The sequence below is a fragment of the Equus caballus genome, chromosome 5 (genome assembly GCF_041296265.1).
Source record: "Equus caballus isolate H_3958 breed thoroughbred chromosome 5, TB-T2T, whole genome shotgun sequence".
Lineage (NCBI taxonomy): Eukaryota > Metazoa > Chordata > Mammalia > Perissodactyla > Equidae > Equus > Equus caballus.
In genome coordinates, this window is record NC_091688.1 from 23,887,825 (window position 1) to 23,904,874 (window position 17,050).

The 17,050-nt window shown below is 41.1% G+C and overlaps 1 protein-coding gene and 1 long non-coding RNA gene across 2 annotated transcripts in view; one reads left to right on the forward strand and one right to left on the reverse strand.

Moving 5' to 3' along the window:
• Positions 1-12,240, forward strand: part of INTS7 (integrator complex subunit 7) — a 90,904-nt gene extending 78,664 nt beyond the window's left edge. Inside the window, exons 17-20 of the mRNA XM_001489352.7 lie at positions 728-860; positions 5,944-6,042; positions 7,398-7,583; positions 10,764-12,240. Of these exons, the coding sequence (XP_001489402.1) occupies positions 728-860; positions 5,944-6,042; positions 7,398-7,583; positions 10,764-11,051 (706 nt within the window). The 3' untranslated portion in view covers positions 11,052-12,240. The remainder of the gene's footprint in view (positions 1-727; positions 861-5,943; positions 6,043-7,397; positions 7,584-10,763) is intronic.
• On the reverse strand, positions 9,945-16,040 carry LOC106783166 (uncharacterized). Its single transcript, XR_001380766.3, has 2 exons — positions 15,890-16,040; positions 9,945-10,296 (listed from the first exon to the last, which is right to left on the reverse strand). It is a non-coding gene; the product is annotated as an uncharacterized lncRNA (long non-coding RNA).
• Between the last annotated feature and the right edge of the window lie 1,010 nt (positions 16,041-17,050).

Genomic DNA, 17,050 nt, shown 5'->3' on the forward strand with positions numbered 1-17,050 from the left:
AGTGTTATGCCCAACGTAGTTGTTACCTATACTGCATTTTCAAATAGCCCTCTTGAAGTTTAGTTAGAATGCAGGAGTTTTGCCTTCTTTTCTCACTTAGAAATACTTTCAGAAATAATCTTTGGGTTTGAGGCAGTAGAGGAAAAAGAAGGAAATCTAGGTAAAACTCTTTCCACATCTCCATATGCTAGCTCTCCCCTGACATTCCTGTGCATTTCATCTCCATGCTTTAGATTCATGCCATTTCTCCAGGCGTGAATGCCCTCCATACTTTCCTTCTCTCCAGATCTTGTCTATCCTAGTTGTCTAGTGACTGTTTCAAGACTGACCTCGTCTAAGATACTCCTCGGCTCCCTCCATATTCTGATCTATTATTTGAATATCTTTACTGGTTATTTGGCACTTATCTGCTGGCTTTATTATCATATGTCTCTTTCACCTCATGGCAGGGACAAGATTTAAACACTTTATACTACCTAAAAGCCAAAGTGCTTGACATGAATACTTGGAAGTCATGTCTGGGTTTGAATTTCAGCTTGTCACTTACTGGTTATGTGTCTGAAGACAAGTTTATGAGGCTCTAGAAGCCTCAGTTTCCTCATCTGTAAAATGGAAATAACAGTGCCTACTTCATTATTTTAAGGATTAAATGGAATGTGTGGAAAGTATTTAGACATTAAAATAGTTACTATTTTTGTTGATTAATTGATATTGATTTTGACTTCAGTTTCCAGGAATATGGATCTACCGGAGCAGCCCATGCTGATAGCGAATATGAGAGAAGAATGATGTCTGTATACAATCATGTCTTGGAGGAGGTGGAATCACTCAATCGGAAGTATACCCCTGTTTCTTACATGGTAAGTGTCGCTTGTCTTATTGAGTTTTTATTATGTGGAAGTGGGTTTTTATCCATCTGTGGTACATGCTAACTGTGTAACTTCAACAAATTACTGTGCCTGTTTCCTCTGCCTGTTTTGTAACAGAGTTAATATAGTGCCTACCTGGTAGCATTGTTGTGAGGATAAAATGAGATAATCCGTGAAAGCACTTAGAACATTCGTAGCTGCAACATAGTCACGTTAACAGGTCAAATCTGCTCTACCGGGATGCAGATAAAACTTTTCTTTTCTTTTTTAACAATTTAACTGAAGTTGAGTAGTTCTCCCTGGCTACATATTAGAATCAGTTAGGGAGATTTAAAAATACAGTAGTCCCCTTTATCCACAGGGGATGCATTACAAGACCCTTGTGGACGCCTGAAACTGCAGCTAGTACCGAACCCTGTATGCACTATGTTTTTTCCTATACGTACATACCCATGATAGAGTTTAATTTACAAATTAGGCAGATTCACATCAATAACTAGTAATAAAATAGAACAATTATAACAATGTACTGGAATCAAAGTTACCGTAGATCTTAGCAACTTCAACATATGATTTTTTTTCTTTTTTTATTAAGTTGGGTACTTTCACGTTTTCACTTAAAGGAAGCTCGTTACCGCTTCTCTTTGGCATGTCCAAATTGCCAGCATCACTACTTTTGTGCTCCGGGGCCACTAGTAAGTAAAATAAGGGTTACTTGAACACAAGCACTGGGATACCATGATCTAATAACCAAGACATCTACTAAATGACTAATGGGCAGGTAGTGTATACACCATGGATATGTTGGACAAAGGGATGATTCACATCCTGGGCGAGACCAGAGTGGGGTGGCACGAGATTTCATCATGCTAGTTAGAACAGCATGCAGTTTAAAACTTATGAATTGTTTGTCTCTGGAATTTCCCATTAATATTTTCTGACTGTGATTGACCATGGATAACTGAAACCGCAGAAAGAGAAACCACAGGTAAGTGGGGGACTACTGTACGTCGTATCCAGATACCTCCCCAGACCAATTAACTCTGAATCTCTGCAGTTGAGGCCTAGGCATTAGTATTTTTAAAAGCTCCAGGGTGAGTCTATCATGCCACCAAAGCTGAGAAGAACTGGCCAATTGAAACAGGACGAACTGGGCTTGCTTTCTGACAGGTGACGCCATTGGTGTCTTTTAGTATACTCGTCCGCCATTAGCCTGCTGAAGCTCTGCTGCCTTTGGCACAGTCTTCTCCCCTGACTTCCCAGTCTGACAGATGGACACACTCTGGCCCAGATTTTTGCCTCCTTGTCTGGCCATTTCCCTAGGACTCCTATAAAAAATACCATACACTGGGTGGCTTAAACAACAGACGTTTGTTTCTCCTAGTTCTGGAGGCTGGAAAGTCCAGGATCAAGTGCCAGCCAGTTTGGTTCCTGGGGAGCACCCTCTTGTTGGCTTTCATCCAGCCACCTGCTCGCTGTGTCCTCCTGTGGAGAGAAAGAGAGCTCTGGTCTTTCTTCCTCTTCTTAGAATGACACTAATCCCATCGTGGGAGTGCCATCCTCATGACCTCATCTAACCCTAATGACCTCCCAAGGCCCCACTCCAAATACCAGCACATTGGGAGTTAGGGCTTCAACATATGAATTTAGGGAGGACACACATTCAGTCCGTAACACCCAGTCTTTGAGCTTTACACCTTGGAGAGTTTCTCTTGCCCTGCCCTCACATGAGATGCCAGTTTCCAGCTCTCTTCTGGCTCCTGCTCTTTCCATGCTGTACTCACCCTTTATCAAGTGTTTTAGAAGAAACTGGCAGGCTGTGTCATTAAGGGATTAAACGAGATTTTAAGGACAGATACTTTCCTTCACATACCACTTTCCACATGAGATCCTCAATACGTATTTGCTGAATTGAGTTGTCACAGGTAGCTGTTGGACACTGAGATTGGTTGCTAAGGGAGATTGTAAAGATTATCTTTGAAGGAAATGCATACATCTGTGTGAGACACTGATTAAATTATTTTCATAGCCCTCTAAGCTCCACCCTAAGAAATTAAATAGATGCCAAACAGTAACTCAGGTTTGATGGAGTTGAATCCACTGAATATAATGGAGAGAATGGGAAGTTTCTGTGCAGTGGGAGACACGTACAGAGAAAAGAGCCCCAGGTTCAAATTCTGCCTTTGCCACTCAGCAGATTTTAGACAAATTACTTAACGTCCTTTTCTATGATATGGAAAAAATATCTACCTTATAGGGTTACTGTGAAGTTTAAATGAAATAATGCCTATTGCCTAGAACAGTGCCTGGCCTGATATATAAGGGGTGGTTAATAAATGTTAATTCCCTTCTTCTCCTTTTGCAAATTATATTTCATAGATTTGATACTTTCTGAGCCCCAAATTCAGTTCAGCAAGTATTTCTTGGATCCTAGGAATAGAAAAATGACAAAGCACCAGATCTTCCTTCAAGTTGTCCATATTCTAATAAGAAAGAAAGATTATGTAAACAAATAAACAAAGTACAGTATATGTGCAGTAATAGAGCTCTGCACAAGCTAGGTTGTGGCACAAAAGAGAAAGTAATTCATGTCAAAGGATAGGGAAAATAGAGTGAGGGTGCAAGTCAGGGAGAAGATGTCTTTGCGTATGAGTTTTGCAGGCAGACAAGGAGGGGTAGGGAATTTCAGGCAGAGAACAGTATGTTCGGAAGCAGAGGCATGAAGTAGCAGAGTGTCTTCTGGGGACAGTTTGTTTGTGCTGCAGCGTAATGGACAGGCTAGGGACCGGAAAGATGAGACTAGAGAGCTAGGCTGAGGCCAGATGACAAAAGCCTTTGAACACCGTATTATGAAATTTGGACTTTATCCTGTAGGCACTGGAGAACCTTTTAGGAATTTTAAATGGATGGAGGAGAGAAGTAGTTAAGATTGTACATTATTGTTATATAGAAGCAGAGCAGGTAATGGCTTGGAGGACACAAAATTAGAGGAAGGAAGAGTAGTTACAGACTTCTGCAGTAATCTAAGGTAAGGGTCAAATTAGTATAATGGCTGAAAAGTATCTATTGGACTTGGCAGTGAAGAGAGTCGGGGTAATGTGCTAGTTCTGCTGGTTTTCTAGCCATGATATGTGATTTCACATCTCCAGACTCTTATTTTAATAGTAACCCACTAGCATACCTGTGGAGATGTGCCCAGGGGCTAATGGCCTCAGAGGCAGTCCACCCTTTCCCAGTGGGTAAGTGCAAAATATCCATCTACTCTTTTTTTTTTTAAAGATTTTATTTTTCCTTTTTCTCCCCAAAGCCCCCCAATACATAGTTGTATATTTTTAGTTGTGGGCCCTTCTAGTTGTGGCATGTGGGATGCCACCTCAACATTGATGAGCCGTGCCATGTCCACACCCAGGATCCGAAGTAGCAAAACCCTGGGCCGCCGAAGCGGAGCTTGCAAACTTGGCCACAGGGCTGGCCCCCACTTTTAAAAGGGAGAATGGTGCTTTTTTGCCCAGGGAACAGCCTGAGGTCACTTGGAGTCCTTTACGTCCATCATTAAAGATGGTTCTCTCCTTAAACACCTCTGTGGCATCAAAGGTGCCATCACAAGCAGGATGTTCCTGCAAATGCTTCCCAGATTCCTCATTGCAGGAAGATGAATAGTGCTGTTTTGGCAGTTAAACCTGAAGAAGTAGAACCAATGTCTTTAAGTCTGTGTGTGGTTATCTCAGGTAATAGACCTGGCATTTTTATTATGAGTCTGTGAGGCACAAAGTGTTCAATAGCCTGAAACCAATGAGGAGTGGATTCTTCTGCCCAACTTTTTAAAAATGTTTACAGCATGGGCAACTAGGTCCACCTGCTTGGAGGCAGGAGCTTAGAAGGACAGGCAGCGTACTGTATAGTGCAATGGTTTTCACCCTGTGGTGCTCTGGGGGCCACTGAGAGGGGAGGAGTCTGAGGAGGGGATGGTAGACCAAGCGGCATGGTTCTGGTTCACCCAAAGTTATAGATATTCTGATGGAGCTTTAATATATCTTTTTCCTATTAAGTTTGCAAATAATTGGTGAAATAGAACAAAATCACTGAAATAAGGTTCAGACAACCCAGATTCTAGTCCCAGTTTGTTCCATCACCTGTCTCAGTGACCTGTGACATCAGCAAAATTGAAGATTGGACTGAGTGATCTTTACAATATCTTCGATGGTCTCACAGGAGCATACTTATCTCCAAACTCATCAGGTTGTATACAGTAAATATGTACAGCTTTTTGTATATCAGTCATACCTCAGTAAAGTGGTTTTAAAAAAATAAAATATCTTTGAACTCTTAAAAATTCTGGTTCTATGACCCTTTTCACTAAGACTCGAAGGATTCATTGTAGTGTTTCTGTTTCTCTGCAGTTATGCTGGGGTTTTCAAAAAACAGTTAAATTTGTGAAGTAGATTTTAGAAATAAGGTATTCTATTAAAGTTTGAGAATTCCATAGAACAGGACCATATAGTCATCCTTAATCTGAATTCCAGTAAGTTTCCGCCATTGCTCACTCTCTGGGGACCCATGGCCGTAGGAACAAGGAAGCCACCTAGCAGAGATGGGATGGAAAAATGAGGCAGCTCATAGCCAAGGTTCCACTTGGGATTTGGTGTCAGGCCTCAAACATTGGTCTGCTGCTCTGGCTTCTTTACCATGCTCTTTATCATACTTTGCCATATGATAGTTACTCTGTAATTCAGTGTCTAATGTAATTGTAGAATAATATGTCTAGTAGCTCTAAGCTCTGTAGAAATACAAATTTTGCATATTGCTTGGCCTTGAGGAATGTGGATTTTCTCCCTTCTGTCATTTACTTTTTATTGAATATTCAAAATAAAGATCTGTAACTGTACTCTTTGACACAAATGATTTGGCAAATGTACACAATTCCTGGGTGTTACGCCTATTTCCTGATTGTTGTGTACTTCTGTAATAATCATATGAGCACTTGTAGTTTTTAAACTTCTTCCTGAAAGTACCATTTGTTGATGAAACTTGGAAGTTTATTTTCATTTGATGTAGTTTCTTTTTTTCTCCCCAGCATACAGCATGCCTCTGCAATGCCATCATTGCTTTGCTGAAAGTTCCTCTTTCATTTCAGAGATATTTTTTCCAGAAACTACAGTCTACCAGCATCAAGGTAATAGAGGAAGAACACTAAGGTTACTAGAGATGGAAAACCCGGTTATCTTTGGAGGATTACGTGGAGCATAGCTCTGCCTCAGGATCTTACCTTCTGATTTGATAAAACTTAGACCCTTTAGTTGTAAGCTTTTCCTCCCGTCATCAAGTGGTTTGGTGAAGGGATGGGATTTGGGAGTTAAACCCTCTCCCTTCTTACCTGTCAGTGCCAAATGCAGTGAGGCAGGCATTTGGGTGCCTGGAGTTTTCCCCTTGTCGCCAAGAATAAGTTGAGTGATTTTGCTCATAGTAGCCTACAAGGGTCTTGAGCTAAGTCCATGTCTGATCAGCCTGTTCACACCTGTCTTAGAATGAAGCAGGTCCAAAACATCACCAGTCCTACCTCCAAAGCACTTTTCTCTCTGCATAACAAGTTTTGAAGAGCTGGCCAGCGAATAGCTTTAGTATTTTAAAATATTTAAGCCATTCAAAATTCAAAAGCTGTTTTTGATTCAAAGAATGGAATTGTTGGGAAAGGAGGAAAATTGCTATTTCTGTGAGATTTCCTGGATTATCCCTGTCAATGAATGTCTTCAGTGCCCTTTTGCATCCATTCAAATGCTTTTGATTGCAAATAACAGAACATTCCATTTCAAAATGATCTGAATCATAAGGAAAATTGATTATCTAGATGAGAAGTCCTAACATAGGATGTGTCCAGGGTTGATTAGTTCAGTGACTCAACAACGTTATCAAAATTACCCAATTTCTTCCATCTTTTAATTTAGCGAGACTTAAGCTTTCCGTAATTGGAATGTATTTGGGATTTTAAATATGTTTTAAAGAAAAACTACTCAAATGAGAGGTTAAAAATGTCATTTAGTTCATTTGTGAAAATTGGCTTTTATACCATGGTGACTTGATTGTGTATGTAATCTTAGAATTTTAAGTTCATTTGTATTTGAATTTAGTCTATTTAAAATTACCTGAGACCAAAGAGCTAGCAGCTGGATGTGAAAATTTACGTAGTGCATTTCCCTACTAGAATTGGTTCGTTGTTGAAGAAATGCCCCACTAACAGAAATTGAAAGAACAGTGCCTTCACTATTCTCTAATCCTCTGTTACCCTCAAACAGAACTGGGGTTTGGAGTAAAAAACCCAGTGGTATTTAAAAGGAGGCATTAAGGAAAAGGAACCCTTGACTTTAAGGGTACAGCTGTCTGGTTGTCCCAGCACAGTCAGGTCATTAGATTGGGGTTAGGGAGGGGGGTTGTATAACATGTTAACCTGTAACCAGTGATTATCAAAGACATGTTTGTTGGAAGCAAGCTTGTTCTCAGTTGTTAGCATTTATTTTAACATTGGTGTTCTAGCTTGCTCTGTCACCATCCCCCCGGAACCCTGCAGAGCCCATCGCTGTCCAGAATAACCAGCAGCTGGCGCTAAAGGTAGAGGGAGTGGTTCAGCATGGATCTAAACCAGGACTCTTCCGCAAAATTCAGTCTGTCTGTCTGAATGTGTCTTCCACTCTGCAGAGTAAATCCGGACAAGACTACAAGGTAATTTAGAAAAGAGGCAGAATTGCTATGCAGATTTTATCAACTCATTGATAAGGTTTTCGAGCTTTTCGCGGTTAAGCACATGGCATTTATACTTCCCAAGGGATCAGATGGACGTAAGTTAAAAGTACATGTTGGAGTTTGAGGGGGCTGATAACCAGTGCTTCCCTCTTCCCTGCCTGAAGCAGTTGGTAGACAAAGCTTGCAGGCAGACAGAGATCACGATTAGAGCTGCGGGCAGACCTATGTCTGACGGCAAGGACTTCCTAGCCTTGTACTCTGAATGGAATTTTCCCACCTGCCCTCAGCCAGCACACACAAGAGTCTGCCCCTGTAACACCGATGGCAGAGCACCCTGATGGCCAGAGAAGAAGGGAGAGAGAAGGTGCTTAGCTTCCCGTGCCCAGTTCCCACCTGAAACTTACCAGTCAGTAGGATTCACCTCCTCCCCTGGAGACCAGTACTGTTCATCTGGTGAAAGGTCTCTCCACATGGAGGGAAACTTCAGGAGTGGGGAATGTCTCCTTAATGCCCCTGCCCCCCAAAAGCACACATCTACTTATTTTTCTATAATTTAAGTAAATTTTAACACTTTTTAAAAAAGAAAAAAGTATATAGCGTTGACATTCAGTGGTCAGATAACGTAAAGTCTTTTCTGGAGGTTGTAAACCTAGGAATTTGCTTCTTTGAGAAATCCTGAGGTAGGTTAACCAAAATCATGCTTATTTTGTTAGCCAAAGCTAAGATTCTGAATGTGTGCCCATGAAATCCCAATGTTCCGCGTGTAGAATGTTCCTTTCCTTAGGCATCTCTTTCCAGTTCCTTAGTGGTTTATTCTCAGTGAATGGGGCAAGGAAACAAGTACACAGTGGTATGCACAGAGTTGTTCAAATGCCCAAATTGATTGTCTCCAGGTTTATTGGGGGCCTACTTCAACTGAGGTCCTTGGCAAAGAAAGGTGTATCAGATATAAAAAGACAGCATTTTGTTCTCTTTGGTGGTTTTAGGCCAAAAAGCCAAGGGAAGGTCTGGTTTAAGCCATGATTGCTTTTTTCACTCTCTCTGGCACTCTCCCCACTCTCTGATAAGGCTCAACCTTCGTTCTCTTCTCTCCCTCTCTTCGACTTCCATGACACAAAGCATGGTGCCTTATGCAGCCACTCAGTAAATATTTTGGTGAATGATGGAAAAAAAATCATTTACTGTATTTGGAGTAGAGCTAATTATATTTGGGTGATCTCTCTTGTCATAGATCGCAGTGAGAATTTATGTAGTTAACTTATCCCTGTCTGCAGCTCTCTCCTCACTTTGAGTTTAAAAGAACAGTAACCATGATTCTGTTTGTTCCTTGTATGTAAAGATTTCTACTGTTAAGAGAAAAACATTGTAACCGAGCAGTACTGGTCTTTTGCTTGTTGACTTCCCCTCTCTCGAAGCGTTGATTAAAGTCGGGAAGCTGACATAGTAAGCCAGGTAGTACATGATTGCTTTGTAACGTTATGTGCAGCGAGTTTGCAACTTAAAATGCATCATCCATTCAGAATGCTCAGGTTCCCTAGGCCTATCGCTGGTCCTTTTAAGGAAGTTTTTATTTGGTAGGCATATTCTTCAGGGAAATAAAACCCTACGAAAGTTGAATGTGCAAACAAAAAACAAAAAAGGACCTATAAGTAATTCTAAGATCTTGAGTTGGTTGGTGACTTCATTTCATTAACGTCACAGATAAATGTCTCTGGAAAACTGTCCTCATGACAACTGCTTATTGTGACACAGCTTTAGGGCACATTTATATAATTAATTATACAACAGAAATGCACATAAGCCTAGAGCAATCTGGTCAACTGTTCATTACGGTTACCTTTATATGTTCTCAAAACGTGTCTCTCTTGACATTCTTCATCCTGGGTACCTGTAAGGTGCACCAGCAGGTGTTCTGTTCTTTGGAGGACAGAAGCACAGTGCCTGGCTCAGTGAATGAACGAGCCCAGAAACCTGTGTTTTGTGATGTGTCATACTGCCAGTGTGAACAAGGCGCTGGCTGTTAAGTGGACAGTGTCCAAGTTTGGAAGTTAATTTGTTAAAGGAGGGAAGAGTCACTGCATTCCTTAAGTAATGTAAAACCAGACCAGCCAGGGGGAAAACCTAACTTATATTTACTCAGTCTTGTTCTTTTTCAGTCAGATTTCAAACTCCCTGAAACAGGTGGTTGCATCCTGTTTCTTCAGCTTCTCTCTTCACAGACTAAAGAAAGTGGGAACTGTGGTGAGGGTCGTGTAAGCAGGTGTAGGGGAGGAAAATGCTTGGTCTGCTCTCTTAGCGTCTCTAACTGAGCCTAAGATCAAACTGACGTCAGGGCAGATGAACAGGAGAAAAGCATACAAGTTTTAATGGAATTTTGCGTGTATAGGAGGGTCTCACAAGAGAATGAAGACCCGAAGAAATGGCCAGAGCAGAAAGCTCATGTACCTTTTAGACACAGAAATGAGAAATCTGTGACGAAATGACAAGATAAAGAGGTTTGCGTTGGGGCAGTAAATTGGGGGGCAGTGACTAGGAGGTGTGATGGGGCGCGGAGGGACACTGCAGGAGGGGAAGGGTTATTCTCATAGGTTTGTGCAGATCCATTGCAGCATCAATTCCCAGCCTCTGATGATACGGATGTTCTTCTCTTCCTGGTGCAAGAGACTCCCTTTCTCACGGGAAGTTTTATGGCCTGTTTTAGGTAAAAAGAGGCAGGTCAGGGAGCCCTTCCTTCATCAGTTGTTTCTCAAGTGCTTTTAGCTCAGAATAATCAGTTTGCCAAAGGAGCATATCTGGGGCGTGTCCTGAACTCCTTCACCAGGAAGAAAAGCCGACATACGAAGGGGTTGAGAAAGGCTCTGGGAGCTCATTCTGCTCAAGGAGAGTGAGGAGGTGGTGTCACTTCATGATTAATGGTGTCGGCTCTGGAGGTAGCCTCCCTGGGTTCAGATTCCAGCTCCACTACTCATTTGCTGTGTGACCTTGGAGAAATTACTTAACCTCTCTGCCTCAGTTTCCTCATCTGTAAAGCAGGGATAATAATAGTGCCTACCTCTTGGTTGTTTGCAAGGATTAAATAAGCACTTAGAACAGAGCGTAGCTCCCAGTAAGCACTCAATAAATGTTAGTTATTGTTATTTAACTGTTCTTTCATTCCAGATACCCATTGACAATATGACCAACGAGATGGAGCAGAGGGTTGAGCCTCATAATGATTACTTCAGTACTCAGTTTCTATTGAACTTTGCTATCCTTGGAACACACAACATTACGGTGGAGTCTTCAGTGAAAGATGCCAATGGCATCGTGTGGAAGACTGGTCCCAGAACTACCATATTCGTAAAATCCCTGGAAGACCCTTATTCCCAGCAAATCCGTCTACAGCAGCAGCAAGCCCAGCAGCCATTACAGCAGCAGCAGCAACGCAATGCCTACACTCGGTTTTAGCCACGTGAGGAGTGCACTGCGGACTTGACAGGAACTGATCAAATTGGCAAAAATAATGTGCTTTTTTATATGGATTAAGATATGAAAGTTATAACGTGGAGTCCATTTATTCATTGGCTTCTGTAAGGTAATATTGTGGAAAATTTTTTTAAATTTAGTCTGAGAAATAATTGGGTTCCTAGCCAGAAAGATTTTTTTTCCTTGTCCCTTCTTAAACCGAGACTTTTATCTCATATTTAACATTTTATTCTTTTATTATTGTTTTTTCTGTTGCTGAGCCTTTTTCTTTTAAGATAAGTCCTGTATTGGGATCATTGAATTAGTAAATTTGGTTGCTTCTCTACCAAAATACATCACTTGCTAGCTTAGCTGGCACAGACCTCTAGTTCTGAGCCAGGCTCTGGGAAATTCTGACGCGTTGGGTGCAGGGTTTACCCTTGGTAGTAGACACTGAGTCCTCTCGGAGGTGGACCTGAAAGTGTTCCTGGAAGCATCCGGTCTTCTGGATTATGAGAGCATGCAGTCTAGCAGAATTAAAATATTCTGTATTATTTCCACTACTTACCTATCTCTTCTATGCTAAAGCAATCTTAATTTATTGTTTTAGTATTTAATTGACCCGAAGAGCAGCTAACAGTTACTTAGATTGGAGATTAATTGTTTTGTCTAATATGTGTGTGATTGTGTATAATATACTTTTTATATTGTTCCTAAAAGTGAAAAAATCACTCACATTTAATATCTGATTAATGTTTTAAGTTGGGAGGGCACATCTTTTCCTTTGATTGATTTGGTTTCTTCTTGGCAAGTTACGTAATGTTAGACTTGATTGTCTAGAAAGAACAATAAAGATATAAACACAACCTCAATTAGTTGGGATGCTCAGGGAATAGAAGTTTTCTGGTTAGCCAGAAAACTCCTTTTTTTCAATTTCAATGCAGGTTGGAAACCATTATAAAATATAATAAAAATATACTTTCATGTCTTAACTCAGTATACTGTATACAATTTAACTATTCTTTCTTGATCTGGGACATTCAGTTCTGTGGGCTCATGATTTCTCAACATCAGGCGTCCCAGGATTGCAGGTACTGGTGACATGGGCAGTTGGGCTGGGAGCAGCTCCCAGGATGAAGCAGCGTATATTCCCTGAAAGTTTCCTTTTTAAATAAATCTCTCAATTTCTCCACTTGTGTTTTGCCTTTTTCTCTTTAAAGATGACATTGGCTCAAAGGAAGGATGGAGTTTAAGGAAAAAAATGAGTGGGGTTTTTTTTTTCTTGTTATGTGGCCTCTAGGAGTGAGAAGTGATTGAACTCAGGTCCCTCTAAGATGGCTTGGCTCCGTGAGCTGTTGTCCCAGCACAACACATCCTATGTCCAACGGCCAGAGCATTGTCACAAAACATGTGTGAATCTCCATGTTCACTGGATGACATCCCTTTAAGTGTGGCCCAGTTGTATCCAGTGTAGATGTGTGCAGTCACGACAGCATCTGGGAACATAACCCTTAGGGGGAACTGCCAGAGGCAGGTGGAGGGCGTGTGCGGGACCTTTGCCCTTTTACCAAGTGTAAGGAGAGCTGAAGCAGAAATCCTGGGTTCCCTTTTTCGCTCTGATGAATTAGCTGTGTGACCTGGCACAAGTCGCTTCATCTCTGTAGACTTTAATTTGCTTGTCTATAAAATGACTGAATTAGACTGAATCTCTTGACTCCAGGCTAGAGTTTTGTGATTAGGTGACTGAAAAACTAAAAACCAAAAAAAGGTTCTTAAATTGGGAAAAATCTTTTTTTTTTTTTAAGTTGCTGTTTTCAGAATGAAATTTTATACTGTCGATTTCAGGTTTCTGGTACTGTTTCAAGGCAGAATTCTCCAGAAAAGAAGCAAATCTTGTAAGCCACCAATTCCTCTGATTCTCTTTGAGACCTTCCCAAATATTATGTTGTTAAAAGACAGGCTTTTGATTGCCGTAGTTATAAACTCTTTGGTTTGATGTGCTAAAGGACCCCTGGCACAAATTTGGAAAGGAATTAATGAATAAAAACAAATCCAAATAGCTATGAAACCAAGAAGGCTATTTTATTTCATTGTGTGCACCAGATCCAGCTTTGAAATGCTCTGATTTTGTGTTTGGTATAGTATCTACTGCATTTTTGGCATCAACTGTTAAACAGTTATTTGAGTTGAGGGGAAACTTTATAATTTCAACACTGCACTAATGAGTGGAAAGAAAAAGAAATACTCAAGGAAGGATGCCGAAAAGGAAGATACGCATCCTGATTGTGAGTGAGCATGTTTCCTGAATTGAGAAATATGGATATTTTAAAGGGCGCTGGCTGATTGATTCTAGGAAGACAGGACTAATTTTTCTCAGGGTTTAGTGACTTTGCAGTATAATCTGGTGGCTACGAACCTCTGGAGGCACACTGCCCGGGTCCAAATCCTATCTCTAACTTTGTGACCTTGAACAAGCTACTTCATCTCTCTATGCCACAGTTCCCTTATTCCTAAAATCAGGAAGCGTAATAGTGCATCATGGGGTAGGTGTGAAGATTAAGTGTCTTGATACAGAATTAATGTATGTAAAGCAGTTAGAAGGTGCCCAGCACATAGTAAGCAGATAGATAGGTGTCTGCTATTATTACTACTACTATTATTGTTATTCCCCTAGTATTTTTCACAGTGTTAGATCAGTTCTTAATCTTAGCATTTTATTTATTCAAAATAAACGTTACCTTTTCTCTGCCACTGAACACAGATTTAAGCTATCTTCCCTCATACTCAATTTGGGTACATTGAGTAATAACAAAGTAACTTAATGTTGACCTGAACAGAATGGAATTTCTGTCTACTATAGTGCTGTAAATCCTATTTAATTAAAATATTTAAAGACAAATGTACAAAGAAAATTTTGAAAATATTTTCTAAAGCTACAGTGGTGATAGCGATAGCATATTGATTTTTTAGAAATTGAAGTACTCTTGTATTCCAGCTTAAACTAAGAAATCTTGTGATATGAGCTTTCAGGCTCAAACCAACCAAGGTGGCAGGTAATTTGTAACTGGAGGCTATAAGTCATGTTTCACATTAAGATAAGGTTCAGAGAAGAACAATCCAACAAGACAAGTTCCTCAGACCAAAGTTCCAGAGATGTCAGTTTAAGTTCTATTTATAAGACTCACTTGCCATGGACCGTGGGTTAGGTTACTTGATCTTTCTATGCCAATGTCTGCCTGCAGTATATTGAAAATAAGATGACCTGCCGCCTGGTATGTAGATTCTATGCAGCACTGTCCAATAGAACTGTCCGTGATGATGGAAATGTTCTAAGTCTGTGCTATCCAGTACAGCCACTAGCCACATCCAGCTATCGAGTATCTAAAATATGGCTAGCATGACCGAATGCTTTATTTTCTTTTATTTCAGTTAAGTTTAAATAGCCTTGTGTGGCTACTGCCTATAGAGTTGGACAGTGCAAGAGTGAGCAGTGGAGAAATGAGATTCACTGTTACCTTAGGACCTAGATCGCTCCTAAGTAGGTTTCTAAATAAGGGGTCTCCAGTGGAATTCTTAGACACACCAAAGGTTGCTCGTGGGAGGGTGTGTAGAGGACAAGGAAGTTATTTGGGGTTTGTGCGTTTGCTTTGCTCCTGGTAATAATCATAATGTGTTGCTCAACCAAACACCCAGCCGTCTTCTTTCTATAATGCACGCTTAGATTTAGCCTTTATCAGTCGCCAACATTAAAAGTATGGTGGGATATACTGAGAACTGCAAAAGTCTGGTGAACTGGCTTAGATTTCTTACCAACAGCACTCCGGGAGGTTATGGTCTTCCTTTCCATTTCTTGCCCAAGAACACAAAGACCTTTAACACAAAGGGTTGTGTATTTCATTGGCTTGGCTGGGGCCAGTTCATTATCCTGTGTATCTCCCAGTCTAAAGTTCCCATTCTATGAGCAGTTTAATTTTTAAATATAATTGGGATTTAAACAGAACGAGTCTTGTTTTTCTCCTTAAATAACACACCCAGACCTGGAGCCATTAATTTCCAAATTCTAATGAAGAATGCTGAATGTCGTAAATTTACTGTTTACAAATCTGCTACAGTTACAAAACATTTTTCTGCCTGTATTTTTTCACTCATCCTCCTGCTTGCTTGCTCATCTCTCCCAGAGCAGTTCTGTCCTGCACAGTCACGTTTGTGGGGCAGTAATTGTCCTCTTTGTTTATTATTTAGGTCTGGTTAAAGATTGAAACTTGATGAATTGAGTTTGGTGATTGTCTTCCTTACAGATCACATCTACGGGTCTAGCACCTGTCTAGTGATAACTAGCAGGCAAACTGAGACTAAACATATTTCTATTGCTGTTTCCAGATAATTTTAAGTAAAATTATAAAGTGAGATAATACCGAATTGATTAGAACAATCACAAAAACAAACATCTACCCAATACCCTCAAAAGTCAGAGTGAGTTAAGGAAAATCAGATTGTATGCAGAGAAGAAATAGTCTCTGCTTCACTTTTGGTTTTCTGGGGAGATTTCACTTGTGAATTTTGGTGATTATTTGTGGCTGTGAATCAAAAATGTTTAAAATAGAGGACTAGGACAAATAAAATAGAGCTGAATTAGACTGAGGAATTATGAGGAGTTGTCAATGGTCAGTTTTGTTTCCCAAGAACCTGGAAAGTGAAAATAGGCTGTTCCCTCCCCGGACTGGAAGCAGTGAAGCTAATGAGGCATTTGTGTGTCATCTCACCCTGAGGAGATGAGCAGAGTGACGGTGAATTGTTAACACTGTGTCCCCACCTTGCTTTCCCTTCCCCACCTCACCTACCAGCAAAGGCCGACATCGTGTGAGTAGGAGGGTCAGCTCTGAAGTCCCCTCCACAGACAGAAGTAGATGAAAAGCCTACTGCAGAAATGCAAGCGGTGGAGAGGGCCTTTTGTGCTGTGAGCTTGACCCCAAGCCAGGCCCTGAGCTGAGCAGGGGTGGGGAACGTGAAAGGAAACTGACAGGGAGAGCCCTCAAGCTACTTGTGGTCTCATTTGACAGAAAAAGACCTCTATTTTTAGAGAATGTGGAGAGGGCTTTATCAAAGCTGTTGACAGAACACAAAAGATGCCATTTCTGAAATTCTAATAGTATCTCTTGTGTGGAGCAGTCAGGACAGGCTCCTGGGTAATTAGAAAATTGGCCGTCCTTGGGGCTGGCCCCGTGGCCGAGTGGTTAAGTTCGTGCGCTTCGCTGCAGGCAGCCCAGTGTTTCGTTGGTTCGAATCCTGGGTGCGGACATGGCACTGCTCATCAGACCACGCTGAGGCAGCATCCCACATGCCACAACTAGAAGAACCCACAACGAAGAATACACAACTATGTACCGGGGGGCTTTGGGGAGAAAAAGGAAAAAATAAAATCTTTAAAAAAAAAAAAAATTGGCCGTCCTTTGGCATCTTCTCCTTTTGCAGCGCTTGGAATTGCAAGGGTCCCTTTCTTCTCAGGGAGCCTCTTCTCCACATCATCAGAAGCAATTGGGTACCTACTACTTGAAAGCCAGAGAGGAACAAAACTGCATTTGGAAAAAAGATACACCCCTGAAGTGTAAAGTCAATATTTAGCCTTGAGGAGATAGGAGTTTACGCTCAAAAAGAATTCAATATTGTCTCATGTTGCAGAAACTATTGCTGCTTCTGGCCAGGCTGTTGGATGACACAAACTCCTCAATGTCACACTTCAAGGTGTCAAGGTATTAGGGAGAAATGACTGTAATCATGGAATCACTTAAACAACATCAGATCTGTTCTACTTAGCGGTTACAGTGTCCCCCGGGACACTCAAAAGCATATTAGTGCTCGCGAGAATTGTCTCTCACAGGGAGTGAGCACATTTGGAATCTCTCCTTGAGGGCCCTTGACATAGGAGAGGGCCCAGGAGTCTGTCCTAAGCGCTTCCTCCCATGGCCTCCTCCCCTGAATGGCTGACCAGGAGCAGCTGATGG